Source organism: Embiotoca jacksoni, unplaced genomic scaffold (assembly GCF_022577435.1).
Source record: "Embiotoca jacksoni isolate LCO1_2020_lvr unplaced genomic scaffold, fEmbJac1.0.p SCAF_9, whole genome shotgun sequence".
Classification (NCBI taxonomy): Eukaryota; Metazoa; Chordata; class Actinopteri; family Embiotocidae; genus Embiotoca; species Embiotoca jacksoni.
This window is the reverse complement of record NW_027185447.1, coordinates 14,857,584-14,870,693: the sequence shown is the minus strand read 5'-3', so window position 1 is coordinate 14,870,693 and position 13,110 is coordinate 14,857,584. Positions and strand designations below refer to the sequence as shown.

Here is a 13,110-nt window from a genome sequence, read left to right as displayed (position 1 = left end):
TATCCGGTGAGGAACCGCTGAGGACCTCAAAGCAACATTAAAAGTAGGCAATTCATCTCCTTGTTTTGGAAATGGAGCTGATTTAATGAACAACAGAGACGTCTCAGAAGCGGGCATGCTGAATTCATCACAGTAACGTTATTTAATTTCCTGAGAAGATGTTTGCCAAACCGTTTCGTGTCAAATCCAACACCGTGATCAAAGGATCAGACCGGTGAGTCATTACTGCCGTTTGTGCTGACAGTTTAACACAAACGTTTTCTTTGTCTGCAGCACATCTCATTTATTATATGTTGTTGTGAATGGAGACTACTTAAATAAGCCTAACCCTAAAATATCAGGAGGCTGTCCAGTGTCAGACCTGCCATTGCTGGAACAAACCAAAACGCGAGTAGCTCTTGAGTTAAAGCTTCATATTTGTCCTGGTATACAGATTCGTATAGCACCAGGATATCATGTTGTTAGTGAGTTAAAAGCAGCATCTAGACTAAGATCATGAGATCAGCTCATTACCAGCTGGCAGTATCATTATTAGTCAATATTTAGAAAGGATATTGTGTTCTTTTTATCATTGTAGTGTTCATTTGGGCAGCAAATGTCCTCTCACTGAATCATACATACGTACAGTTTACAGGCGATTCACCTGTCTTAGACAAAGTCCACAGATACCACTAACGTGTCAGAAGAAAATTCAATTTCTCACACCCTAGCACTGTTTTAGAAAGCCAAAAATGTAAGTTTAAAAAATATGCATTGTATTTAACTTTTCTTAAGTCTTAAAAAAAATCTGGAAGAGTCTGGATTTTGGCACAATTAGGAGATGTAAAAACAGCAAAAGACTTTGTTTAGTTTCAGAGCAAACAATGTAGATTATGTTTACATGCAAAATATTTAGATGCAGGAAGTGTGACAATACCTAATGAAAAAGACTATTTTTGTTGTTGTTGTTGTTGTTGCCCCTAGGAGAAAGCTTAAAGCTGACATATCTACAGCCTTTCCTTCACTGTCTGCTGACCAGCTCTGTGAGCTGATCCCCAACAAAGAGGAACTAAATGTTGTGAAGATTTATGCACACAAGGGGGACTCTATGACGGTTTATGTTCTGCACAAAAATCCCCTGTTCTTTGAACTGGAGAAACAACTTTATCCTACAGGTAATACACCAGCAATGGAGCTACAATCGGATGACAGAGTGATAGAATTGCCCGTAAGAAATGTATGTATGTATGTCATATTTTTCAGTGTATGTGCTTTGGCGTTACCCTGCTCTCATACCAACATTTAGGACATGGCCCCCTGTGCTTCAGAAATTGAGTGGAGGGGCAGGTATGCTTCTTTTTTCAATATCAATAAGTCCTTTGCACATGTTTGGTACATTTAGATTTGTAACAATGATGGTAATTCTATGCTTCTCCAAAGACCTGATGCTGCCCGGTGTGGTGGTGCCTTCTTGTGGTCTACCAGATGTGAAACAGGGGGACTGCTGTGCTGTTACAGTATTGAACAAAAGGTATGTCATAATAAAAGATTTGGAAAGACGTCTCTCAACTTCCTCACAGATTTAAGTGTGATACTGTTCACTTGGTTGTTTACAGAGCTCCTGTTGCGGTCGGCACAGCTGCAGTATCCACTGCAGAGATGCACAGTTTGGGTATGAAAGGGAGAGGAGTGTGTGTTCTCCACACGTACATGGATTATCTCTGGTGAGTAGCTTTCATCTTCCTACATTTTTTGAATGAACATTTCTGCAATTTTTTGACATTTTGAGAAATGTGCTAAGGTGTGTTTTTTAGACAGAAATTGGATGAGAAGATCGATATATCTTTCTGTTAAATATGAAGCCACAGCTAACAGCGTTAGCATTAAGAGTGGAAGCGGCTGTTACTCCCCGATTCCTCCGCTGAGCTAACTAGCTCATGGCTGTGGCTATATATTTACCAGACGGATATATGAGTGATATTGTTGCCCTGTGTTGTTTATTATAATCCCCACTAGTTGTTGTCCTGCAAACAACTACTCTCTTTGGACTCTATATTTACATGCAGCCCTACTGTCAAGTAAATTGTTTCATATCCTTTTTAGGGCATTTGGTGATAAGTCAGGTCCTCCTTCTATACCTGATGCGGAGAGTGAAGGACAAAGTGTGAACGGCGAGGAATGCACAGTCAGTGAGAATGAGGAGGAGGAGGAGGAGGAGACAGATGTTCAGAGGTTTGCGGAGGAGCAGCAGTGTCCTGGTGGAACAGTCACAGATCAAGCCTCATGTGGTTTTGAGGAGCTGAGCTTAAATCAGCAGGAGAGAGAGGAAGGTGAAAAGGGCACTGAGAAAGAGGAGGAGAACCCAAATGATGAGAAAACACCACAAGGTACCATCGCATTGTCTACTTGTGTAATAGTTTGTTGGGAAGTGCAAGAGTTAAAATATTATTTTGAAAAGGTATTTTAATGATGTACTTTTCACCAGAGTCGTGTTGAATCTGCTTTTAATAAGACTCAGTTGGAGCTTCGTAAGCACCGTTGTCCCTGATCTAATCTTTTTTGAAGTAATCACTAATAAATGATTGCAGGATTTAAGGGCTTGCTGGGTTTATGTTGGGACCATATGTTTGTAGTGTATTGATTCAACTGGAGAATAAGATTTTCTGATGTGGCAAAATGGGAACATGTTCAGAGACAAAAGGAATGCGACCCAGGTCATACTCTGATTTCACAGAGATAATGGACGCCCTGCTGTTGCAGTGCTTTCTACATGCTCTTAAGAGCAAGGTGAAGAAGTCAGAGCTCCCTCTGCTGACCAGTGCATTTCTGCGCAACCACATGTTCTCCTGCTGGTAAAGCACAGTTCATATTTTTAGAAGTCTGAAAGAGGAATTTAACTTAGAACTGAAAACATTTTTAATTTTTCAGCCCAAGTGGAAAGCAACTTGATATTAAGAAGTCCAGCTATAAAAAGGTATATCAGTTGTCCACAATGTGACATTTTACATATATAAATAGAAAATGTATAACTCAATCAGTGTTTTTCATGTTTTTTCCAAAAGCTGTCTAAGTTTCTACAGGCCATGCAGCAGCAGCATAATCTCATTCGAGTGAAAGAACTCACCAAGGGTGTGGAGAGCATTGTAGAGGTGGACTGGAAAAATCGAGAGTACGTCAAGCCCTGTCTCAACTTAAAGATTTAGAGTCAAACTCGTAACCCGCCCACATTCATTCTGACTATCTCTGTGCTTTTCCTTTGTATTACTTTAACATTTTACAGACTGCGTTCCTTTAGCGTGCCAGAGGAGACGTATGTTGAAGCAGCTCCACTGCAGGATGCAGGGGAAGGAGAAATTCCATACCATCCTCCAGAGATCACAACTCTATACTCTGTGTCTGCTCGTCTGGAGCCTCTCTTTCAAGATGTTAACAAGAGGTGTGTGTGTATGTATGTGTGCTTACCTAACCCTGCCTTTTCATATAGCCTCATTTTTGTAAGGTCCAAACAGTAGGGGGAAATGGCAGGGAAAGCTGGAGCCTGTGTTTACTCAGAAGAGACACTGAATCCCCAGTAGCTCCAGGAGGGATGTGCCTTAACTGACCCCGACCACTGACCTCCTTCTGGAGGGAAAAGACAATATTGCCATGACACAAATCAAACAATTCTTCGTGTCTGAAATCACTCCTTGATTTTCTCATTTGTAGCTTCATTGATACGAAGGGCAATCAAAAATTTCAGAGACTTTCTGTTGTGTGTGTGAATCGAGCACAGCACCATGATGCGCTCTGAGCAGGGGGAAACAATAACTTTAGTGAGTAAGTATTCCAAGTCAAGTCGGTTGATCAACAACAGCACTCGGCCCTCAGCAGCATAATCATTGCTCCCCACCCCCCGAACTTAATTGACACGTTTCTGTTCCCCAAAGATTTGACACAAAATTTGTTGTGTACTCTCTGCTCAAGTTTATCTTCAAATAACAAAGGCACACATTTCAGTGGTCACAAAAAACATGTTTAACTCAGCTGCTGATTTTAATAAAGCAACATAACTTGGAATACTTACTCACAAAGCTTATAGCTTCCACCTGCTACATGCACATTATGGTGCTGCACTCCTTTAGCACTGGAGCAGTTTTGTAACTTTTTAATCGACTCTCTTGATAAACACAGTAATTCAAATTTTAATAAGTTAGCAGTAAATTGAGATTTCTGACACTTCAGTAATGAGTCATAATTTCGCATTTATAAAATGTGATGCGCTCTAATTGGAGCGTTTAACAGAGTAGGTCACATAACATGATTACAAGGCTTTTTCTTTTTATAGGCCTTTTTACACCAGATATTTTGACTGCTTAGAGGAGGATACTGATGACATCAATGATGACTGATTCATTTTTCACTGAAGGAATACATGTAATGTTAGACATTTTTAAAGAGGCAGCCCCCACAATACATATTATTCCAAGGATTGTTGGTGTATATTTCTTATAACCATGTTAAGTCATGTTTTTATACAGTATGTATTTTCTGGTTGAGACTTGTAGATTTAGTCTAACCGTGGACAAGCAAAACAAACTATCTTAGGTTATAAATTGTGGCTATTGTCCATGTGACTGTATATCTACTTTATTAGGCATAACCTAAACTCATGCAGTAATACAACAATACAATACTACCTTCATGCAGGTTATAATGTTTAGTTTAATAATAGAATTTAATATAAACATGTTCAGAGAGGTGCTTATTTATCTTTATAATCATTTTACGGGCTGTAGTCTCTGTAGTTGTACTGCAATATATTATGCTGTTTTGTGTTTTCAGTATCTTTTCCATCCCATTTATATCATTAGGAGAGAAAAAGTATGTTCAGTATAATGCAATACAGCTCAGCAGTATCACAAATTACATCCTCAAAAATTACCATGAAGTTGAATCAACACCTCTGTAAAACAATTTCAAGAAAGACTGAACATTGATGACGGTGTGAGTTTACTTTTCTACAACAATCATTCAAAAATGAATGAATGAATTTTTAGCAAATTCTCAAAATGACCAAAGTTGAAAATGCCTACATACATTATTTACATTTGCACTGTGATTGAGGTACTGATCTGTGCTTTGGTACTTCCGCAGGAAAGGAACAATTCTGCATGCTGCTGAAGTAAGAAGTATTGTCACGGATTATGTGAAGAATAATGAACTGGTGGATGACAATAATAAGAAGTAAGAAGATGCTTAAATTGTATACGGGTGTTATGTAGATCAAGACGGTATCATTTGAAAACCATATATAACAGACCATATTGTCAGTGTTATTTAGACTAACAGTCATAACAGTCAATGTTCATAATTTGTTCTTTTTGGTGTTTGTGTGGCTAGTTCAGGAAGAGTTCAGTAAATTGTCATTTCTCAAATTTTGTTTGTGCGTCAGCTGATGTAAAGAGGGAAGAACCTCTGAAAACGGAAGACCCTGAGCTTACCCTGCTAAGTCTTTTAGAACTGAGTATAGTAAAAAAAAAAAAAAAAAAAAATGGGCAGCTGTTATAACCATTAAACAGATATAAAGCTGACGTTAGGCCATGTAATGTCATTATGATCCACTAAAATTTTTCTGTGACTCTGAACCTGAACAGGCATCTCATGTTTCTTTTTAGGTCCTAAAAATTTGCGAATCTTCTGATGCAAAACGAATTGACAATGAGTGATATCAGAAATTAAATCAAATTTGTCAAGCAGCTGACATAGCTTAACAAAGAAGCATGTTCCCTGTTTAGTGTTATCTGTCCAATTTGAGTGCCTCTCCCTCCTTCACCAGTTACGTGACTATAAACCCTACTCTGTGTGACTGCTTGCTGGAGAAATCAGAGTATCAGGACGTAGAGTCTCTGAAGTGGGATGACCTCTTCAGCAGGTAAAGACCTTCAGTGTTATTCTTTTAAGGGATCATGCACAATATTGAAGGAATCATTTGAGGCCTCATACCCTGGCTATTCCCAGTTATTAAAGCTTTATTAGATTTGGCTCAAGTTTTTTCTGGTCTGGCCTACAAAGGAGATTGTGTAGATTCTTCTATAAATACTATAGAATCTTATACATCAACAATTCAATTTCATCATTCAGCGTTTTATATTTGCAGTAGAGTTAAGATTACCTAACACGGGTAGGCTACTTTTGTTAGCTAATATGCACGGTATACTTTCAAGCGAGATTAATAGCTATGCATAGTGTTGCACTACAAAAGCTGATATGGAAAAATATAAATATACCTTGGATACTACATAAACCCTTCATTGACACTATTAGTGAATAGACAGAAAATGCTTTTTTTTATTTTATTTTTTTATTATGAGAGCCAGTAATGTCATGTCATCTTCCAAAGTCTGTTTCAGAGCAATCTTGCCAAAGCCATTATCTGCACAAGTGACTGAAATAGACATAAATCCAGTTAAACAACTAAACCTGTTTTTTCCACAGGACATTGGGAAGAATGCAGGGATGCCATCAAGTTGTGATACCAGGACAAGCACCTATCATAAAGAAGGGCCATATTGAGCCCATAGACATCTCTGTGGCTTCTCGAGGCTCCAATAAGAAGGTAACACTTTTGCTACTATTAAACTGCCATAATTAAATGAATACATTGCCAGCTGTAAATAAATGTGAATTTTTTTTTTTTTTTTTTTTTTAAACTTATGTAGTGATACTGATGTGTGAGAGTTAAAAAAGTGTATGTATCTACGGGCTGTACTAAACATAAATTAACTTAAACTTGCTAACATTCCTACAACTTCAGTGCTAACACGTGAATGTTTAGCAGGAATAATGATACCCATGTCCGCCATCATAGGCGTTCATAGTCACCCGCTAACAATTGCTAAATAGTGTTGTCGAGACCGATAGGAATGTCAGTTTTGCACGGACTTGGTCATAAATGATAAACTGAATTTAATCTGATGATGACACTGTATGGAAATTAAGGATTCTAAAGTTATTATTATTCATCTTGAGCGGGGTCTGAATGTTCAAATAAAAATTCATGGCAAGCCATCCAGCAGTTGCAGCCAACTACGTTAATAAGATTGATCCTCTTGGAAAAGTTTCCTGACAATTCATCCAGCAGATGTTTCACTCTGAACCAGAGTGGTGGACTGACTCACACGTCGACGTTGCCATCCCTGGAGTCATGACTCCCAGAGGTGTTGCATGGCTAAAAATAATCCAATAATGGCTGATAAATGTAATTAGTGTTTACATTTAGAAATTAAAGTTGTCAGGTCTCTCTATTTGTACAAACCATGTAATGGAGACACTGTTTTCAAATCAGGCTTACCATTGGCATTGATGCACTGCAGTTTCTTGTTAACTTTTGGCTGATATTGAGCTAATATTGACACATACAAGTCATCGCCACTGTTTTATCATGCAAACTTTAGTTGTTTCCATGTGGTACTTATAGGTGACTCTAATAAAAAACCTGGAGGCATATGGTTTGGATCCTGCACTTGTGGCCACTGCTTTGCAGCACAGAGTACAGGCCAGCTCTGTCTTACAGCCTATCCCTGGAGCCAAGGACAAAATCCTAGTCCAGATTCAAGGCAACCAGATTCAAAAAGTCGGAAATTTGCTGCTCGGTATGGAACGTAATAATACTTGAAATAGCTTACACTTTCTCTCAATAACAGATCACCATTGTTTGTTTTTTTTACAAATGAAATCAGTTTGTCTTTTATTTCAATTTCAGATCATTATCAAATTCCTCGTAAGTACCTCCAAGGACTAGACAAAGCTCCAAAAAGTGGCAAGAAGAAGTAGTATTTCAATCTGCTATACCAGCTGTTTACTGCCTTTAAAGTTGCTTTATTGTATGTGAACACAACAACAACAAACTGTTAGCCATTCTTTAAATAAAGTTGATTCGTAGGCATATTCTGAACGTTGATAAACAGACTCTTTGACAGTTTTGTTGTTCTGCTCTGACTCCCAGAGGTGTTTCAGAACAAAGTCTGTAATGGGGTCAGCTAAACCAGCAGTACTTTTTCACAGCAAGGTAATTGTATTCCCTCAGCTTCAGACATTTTAGAAAAACGCAAATGTTTACATGTCTGCATTTACAGTTGACAGTATAACACTTTGTTGGCACAGAATCAGTCATATTTTCATCCATAAAAATGTCCATTTCAGTGGTCTAAAACATGAAAAAACAAGTGTAATAATGTTACGACTGATTTGAAAAACAAGGAAATTAAAAACATTTCAACAGATGAAATCAGAAATTGTAAAAAAATATTTTCATAGATAGAAGAGTTTTTATATATCTCTGCTTATCTCTCTCCCTCTCTATCTGTAGACTGGTAAGATGCATGCATACACCAGTTTTTAACATGTAATTCCATGTTCAAACGTGGAAGCTGCTAAGTAAAACCTAATTGATGGTTTATGTACTGAGAAGATCCAAATAAGGACCAGGGATCTTGTCCAAAAACTCCACGGTTGGTAATTCGGTTAGATCGATTTCCCCACCGCAAACACTTTTTGGTTATGTAAGTCGCCATTGCAGAGTCGTGATATGCAGTATCTTAAAACCACAGATAAATTATTCAAAATGAACACATGAAACAGGACATTTTAGGATATGTAGTTCTAATTTGTGCAAAATACTAGCGTCAACAGAAACAAACATGGAAACAATCAAAAAATAACAAAAACGTGTTTTAAACAAGTGTGGTGTTTCTTTGAATTCCAAACTGCAATATTTCATTCTGGTTTAGTTGCCACACCAAAGGAAATTTGGAAATGTTATATTTCTTCCGTGGTAAATGCTTTCAAATTCCTCAGAATTTACCATTGGTCTTTTATTTGATTTAGGTTGTTTTTGTCCAAGTCTTATATTTGACTTGGACTGAGACTGTGTAATTACAGAGTTATGTTGAGGTCAGTGTCTGTGGTGTCCAATCTAGGGTTCCATCTGATTTTTGTGATGTTATCATGGTTGTAGAGTTTTTGCTCAAGTGGGGAAAGATTTGCGCGAATCTGTCATTTTCCTGAAGGCATTTCAGAATTATTTATAGCTCTCCAAAACATCCAAGATTGTAATTTCCGCTTGGGAAGAATCGGTCATCTCCCTGTCACTTTTTAAATCTCTTTTTGCCAAACCCTTACTTTTAGGAGTAGCCGAGCCCCAACTGCATTTTCAAAATCCATCCTTACAACAGCGGATATAGACTGAACTATCAGGTATCTTAAGTGGAAACTACAAATAAGCTTGAATAGGGTTGATACATTGCCATACAACTCTGGTCAGGAAAACATTACTGACTGCTCAGCTTGAATTTTGTCGCACAGACCAGTTATCACTTTCATTATTACCGCTGTACTATGCAACCCTCAGCGCCATGTCCTTCACCTACAGTGTAGCTTTCCTGATCCTTAATGCTGCTGCATCACTCTCCAGTGCTTTCTATAATTTTGTTTCTCCTGACCACCTTTTCCTCACCTTGTTGCAGATGGCTAAAATAATTCTGATTCTTGCCTACTTTTTTTATATACTGTATATTCAAGCAGGTAATTGAAAGCTAAAAAGCCCATAATAGTTATAATAATTAAATCATTTAACTCAATTCAGAGGGCTACTAAAAATGCATCATGTGCATATAATAGTGGAACTAACAGGTGCGGGAAGGACAGAGCAACCGGGGGTTCTCCACTAGTTAATCGATCGCGGATGGCATCATTCTCTCTGACAGATAAAAAAAAATAAAAGGCACAAAAATGCGTTTGCCAAATATACTCTGCCTGCCATTTATATACCTGGGCGGCCTGCCCAAGGAAAGTCAATGTGTGGGAAACATTGATATGTTTTGTTTGATTTAAAACATAAGTTTATTAATGGGTTTTCTTTTTTCCCATTTTCCGTATTTTCCCATTTAGAGACATAATGTGTGTCAGTGCAATAAATAACTTTTTTATTGGTTGGTTTAGGACTAGTTTAGAGTACTGTTGGGGAAAGAGCTGCAATGCACTGTTTTGTTTTTCCGTTGTTGTAATTCAGAGTGTTCTAAATATTCACTGGCACAAATTGAGAAGTGAGGATTTATAGGCTATTGGCCTTTAGTCAGGGACTGCTGTCTTTGCAACTGTGAATATGAACATTTTTGCCTTAAGTTTGGAAGAATACAAAAACATTGAATAACATGATGACTCCTTCATTGCAGACCTATTGTAAAAATATGCAGTATGACATCAATTCAAATAGTAACAAATGCTTGAATAGTAAAATATTATTGCTTTATATATGTTAGTAATAAAACATGGTATTAAGTGATATGTTTGTATGTATATATCTAGATAAAAAAAAATTAAAAAAAAAACATCTGTCATGATCCAGCAAACCCAGCACATTTGTACTATAACATTATAAACTGCCTTGCCAAGAGTGATTATCACATCATGCATTCTTGTTTGCTTGGTCTCGGTCTGGAGATCAAATGCAGGAAATTAAGTCCAGTGTCAAACAATGGAGATATGTGTCAGGATTGTTAACATGGAGGAAAAGCCATCTCTTTTCTTAATAGAAAACAATATGGAACTCGGTAATAAAGAAAATGAAACAGTGTTCATTGAGTCTTGATTCAAAGAACAGCTGAGTCTTTCAAGAAAAACAAAGTCATTAACCAGTTATGACTGTTATGACTTCTCCAACATCAGTAAAGTGCACATGTATAAACCTCTGCAAGAGCAATATGTCAGTGATTATGTTTAGTGTTTCTTTCCAACACTTTGTTTTGCAGTGGAGAAATACCTGTCTGATACAAGCTAAGGACTCTTGACAAAACTATAGACTATATGCCGATTAAATCTAATAGCATGCTAAAGAAATAGTATAGAATTACTAGTATAGAGTTACCGGGGAGAAAAAACATTGCAGCTTACATCTCTATCTAGACTCATAGAGTATATCTAGTGAGGACTTTGAGGGAATTAAATAAAAGCAATCAAGTGTATATTTAGGGATACCGTACTTTCCGGACTATTGAGCGCACCTGAATATAAGCCGCACCCACTGAATTTTTAAAAAATAATTATTTTGAACATAAATAAGCCGCACATGTCTATAAGCCGCACATGTCTATAAGCCGCAGGTGCCTACCGGTACATTGAAACAAATGAACTTTACACAGGCTTTAACGAAACACTGCTTGTAACAAAAATAAATAGGCTTTAACGAAACACGGCTTGTAACAAAAATAAAAAAATTAGTGGTAAACAGTAGCCTACCAAGAAAGTCATTGGTCACTATCTTCCTCCTCCTGTGCAGTGAAACCACTGAAGTCATCTCCTTCGGTGTCGGAGTTGAATAGCCTCCGAATTGCTTCATCCGATGTTGGATCGTTTTCATTGTCGCTCTCGTTACTTTCATCCGGAGGCAAATTCCCCGCTGAGCTCATGCTGCCCTCTTCAACACGCAGCAGTGCAGCCTTTCGAAACCTGTTGAATCCATAAATTAACCGCATCATTGTTTAAGCCACGAGGTTCAAAGCGTGGGGGGGGGAAAGTAGCGGTTTATAGTCCGGAAAGTACGGGTATATCAATATAATTAATTTGATTTGACATTTTAAGCTTTGTTCTTCTTGTGCTGCTGTAACCCTGAGTCCAGGATGTTATGAAATGCCATGCAGGCTTTCCTAATATATTATGTCCCCAATGATGGATGTGAAGTTACAGTGACTTTGACCACTAAATTCTAATTAGTTTGTCCTTAAATGAACAAAATGAATGAAATTCATTGAAATTCCCTCACGGCATTCCATAGTCACAATCTGGAAGGCGCCGCCTCTCTCAAGTACCTGCGGCAAGCCGGACAATGGACGCTACTTCGAGCAATGAAATAGGACTCGTTCAGCCTTATATGTTTGAGCCACCAGAACCAGAATCAAGTTCTGAGCAGGACATCGACCAACCTGACAATCAACTAAGTTCTTCTCAGTCTGCAACAGAATGGTAAATTTTTTTTTCTCTCATTTATTAACAACAACAGCAACAACTAATTAAATCAAGTTCAGATATCATAAAACTGTATTTGAACATTATTCCATATAGTTTTAATTATCTGCACAGTCAGAGATCAAGTTAGCAGTCATCTTCCACACTTCAATATATATTATACAACCTTCTTGTAGATTTTTAACTAAGTGAACCTTATACTCTTTTTATTTCCGTTTCCCATTACGTTTATAGGTGAAAGAATCCCGTTATTCTAATTATTATTTAGACTACTATCACATTTAACACATACTGTATTGTTAGTTTCATTCAACTCCACCTACCTGCAGTCTTCTGAGTGTTTAATGTGTTAATTGCTTTGTCTTTGCATCGTACCAGCTGAGTATCAGAATGCTGTACACCAACTACATATCTTTATTGACTAGTTGTTCATGATAAATAATTGATAAATGAAATAGTTAACAGTATCTTCAGTCACTCCATTAATTGAACTGTACATGTACAGGTGCACATGTGGGGAATGCAGGACGATGTCCACAGAGGAAGAGAATGTCTGCTGCAGAGAGATTAATGCTGTATGCTGTAGGGAGGGTCACAGCAGAGGCGACTGTTAGTGTTAATCCTAAACTCTCCATCAGCGAGGCTCTTCACGAAATCAATCCACCTCTTTTTCTTTTCTTCATCAGTAGGAAATGTAAATAGCGATCCATCGCTGCTTTGGAGGTTCTTGCTTCCAGGAAAGATGCACTTGCGGATGGCGGGAGACATCCTGTAGCTAGCAGGCTGATGTACGATAACAATCTGACTATGGCAGGAGTAGCAGCTGAAGTCGAGTGGGATGACCGTTTATGCAAGTGAGCTGCAGGCTTTTATATCGTTTCACCGTGTGAGAGGAGGAGCCATGTAGAAGGTTATATAAAACCGTCTGTGCGTTAGCTCGGTGACTACTGGGGCTACCTTTGAGCCCCGCCTAAAAAAAACTGAGCTGAGGACGGATGAGAAACTGTTTAATGGTCTAACTCCACATTTCAGTGCGACAAAGTTTTCAAACTTTACACATGCTTTCAGCAACTCATTTCACACATATACTGAGAAACAAATCTTGGAATTTGCTTTACAGGGTCTTTAGAG

The 13,110-nt window shown here is 37.9% G+C and overlaps 1 protein-coding gene across 1 annotated transcript; it reads left to right on the top strand.

Moving 5' to 3' along the window:
- eif2d (eukaryotic translation initiation factor 2D) lies at positions 1-11,981 on the top strand. Its single transcript, XM_069140868.1, has 15 exons — positions 1-214; positions 964-1,154; positions 1,243-1,326; positions 1,420-1,510; positions 1,596-1,703; positions 2,083-2,366; positions 2,714-2,831; positions 2,908-2,953; positions 3,042-3,148; positions 3,260-3,415; positions 5,113-5,202; positions 5,795-5,890; positions 6,454-6,574; positions 7,436-7,610; positions 7,721-11,981. The coding sequence occupies exons 1-15, from the start codon at positions 159-161 to the stop codon at positions 7,789-7,791; spliced, it is 1,794 nt and encodes a 597-aa protein (XP_068996969.1). The 5' UTR covers positions 1-158; the 3' UTR covers positions 7,792-11,981.
- Positions 11,982-13,110: the final 1,129 nt, after the last annotated feature.

Coding starts and splice junctions, on each gene's coding strand:
- eif2d (XM_069140868.1), top strand. CDS start 159: ATGTTTGCCAAACCGTTTCGTGTCAAATCCAACACCGTGATCAAAGGA. Junction 3,149..3,259: donor GTGGACTGGAAAAATCGAGA/GTACGTCAAGCC, acceptor AACATTTTACAG/ACTGCGTTCCTTTAGCGTGC. Junction 5,891..6,453: donor TGGGATGACCTCTTCAGCAG/GTAAAGACCTTC, acceptor TTTTTTCCACAG/GACATTGGGAAGAATGCAGG.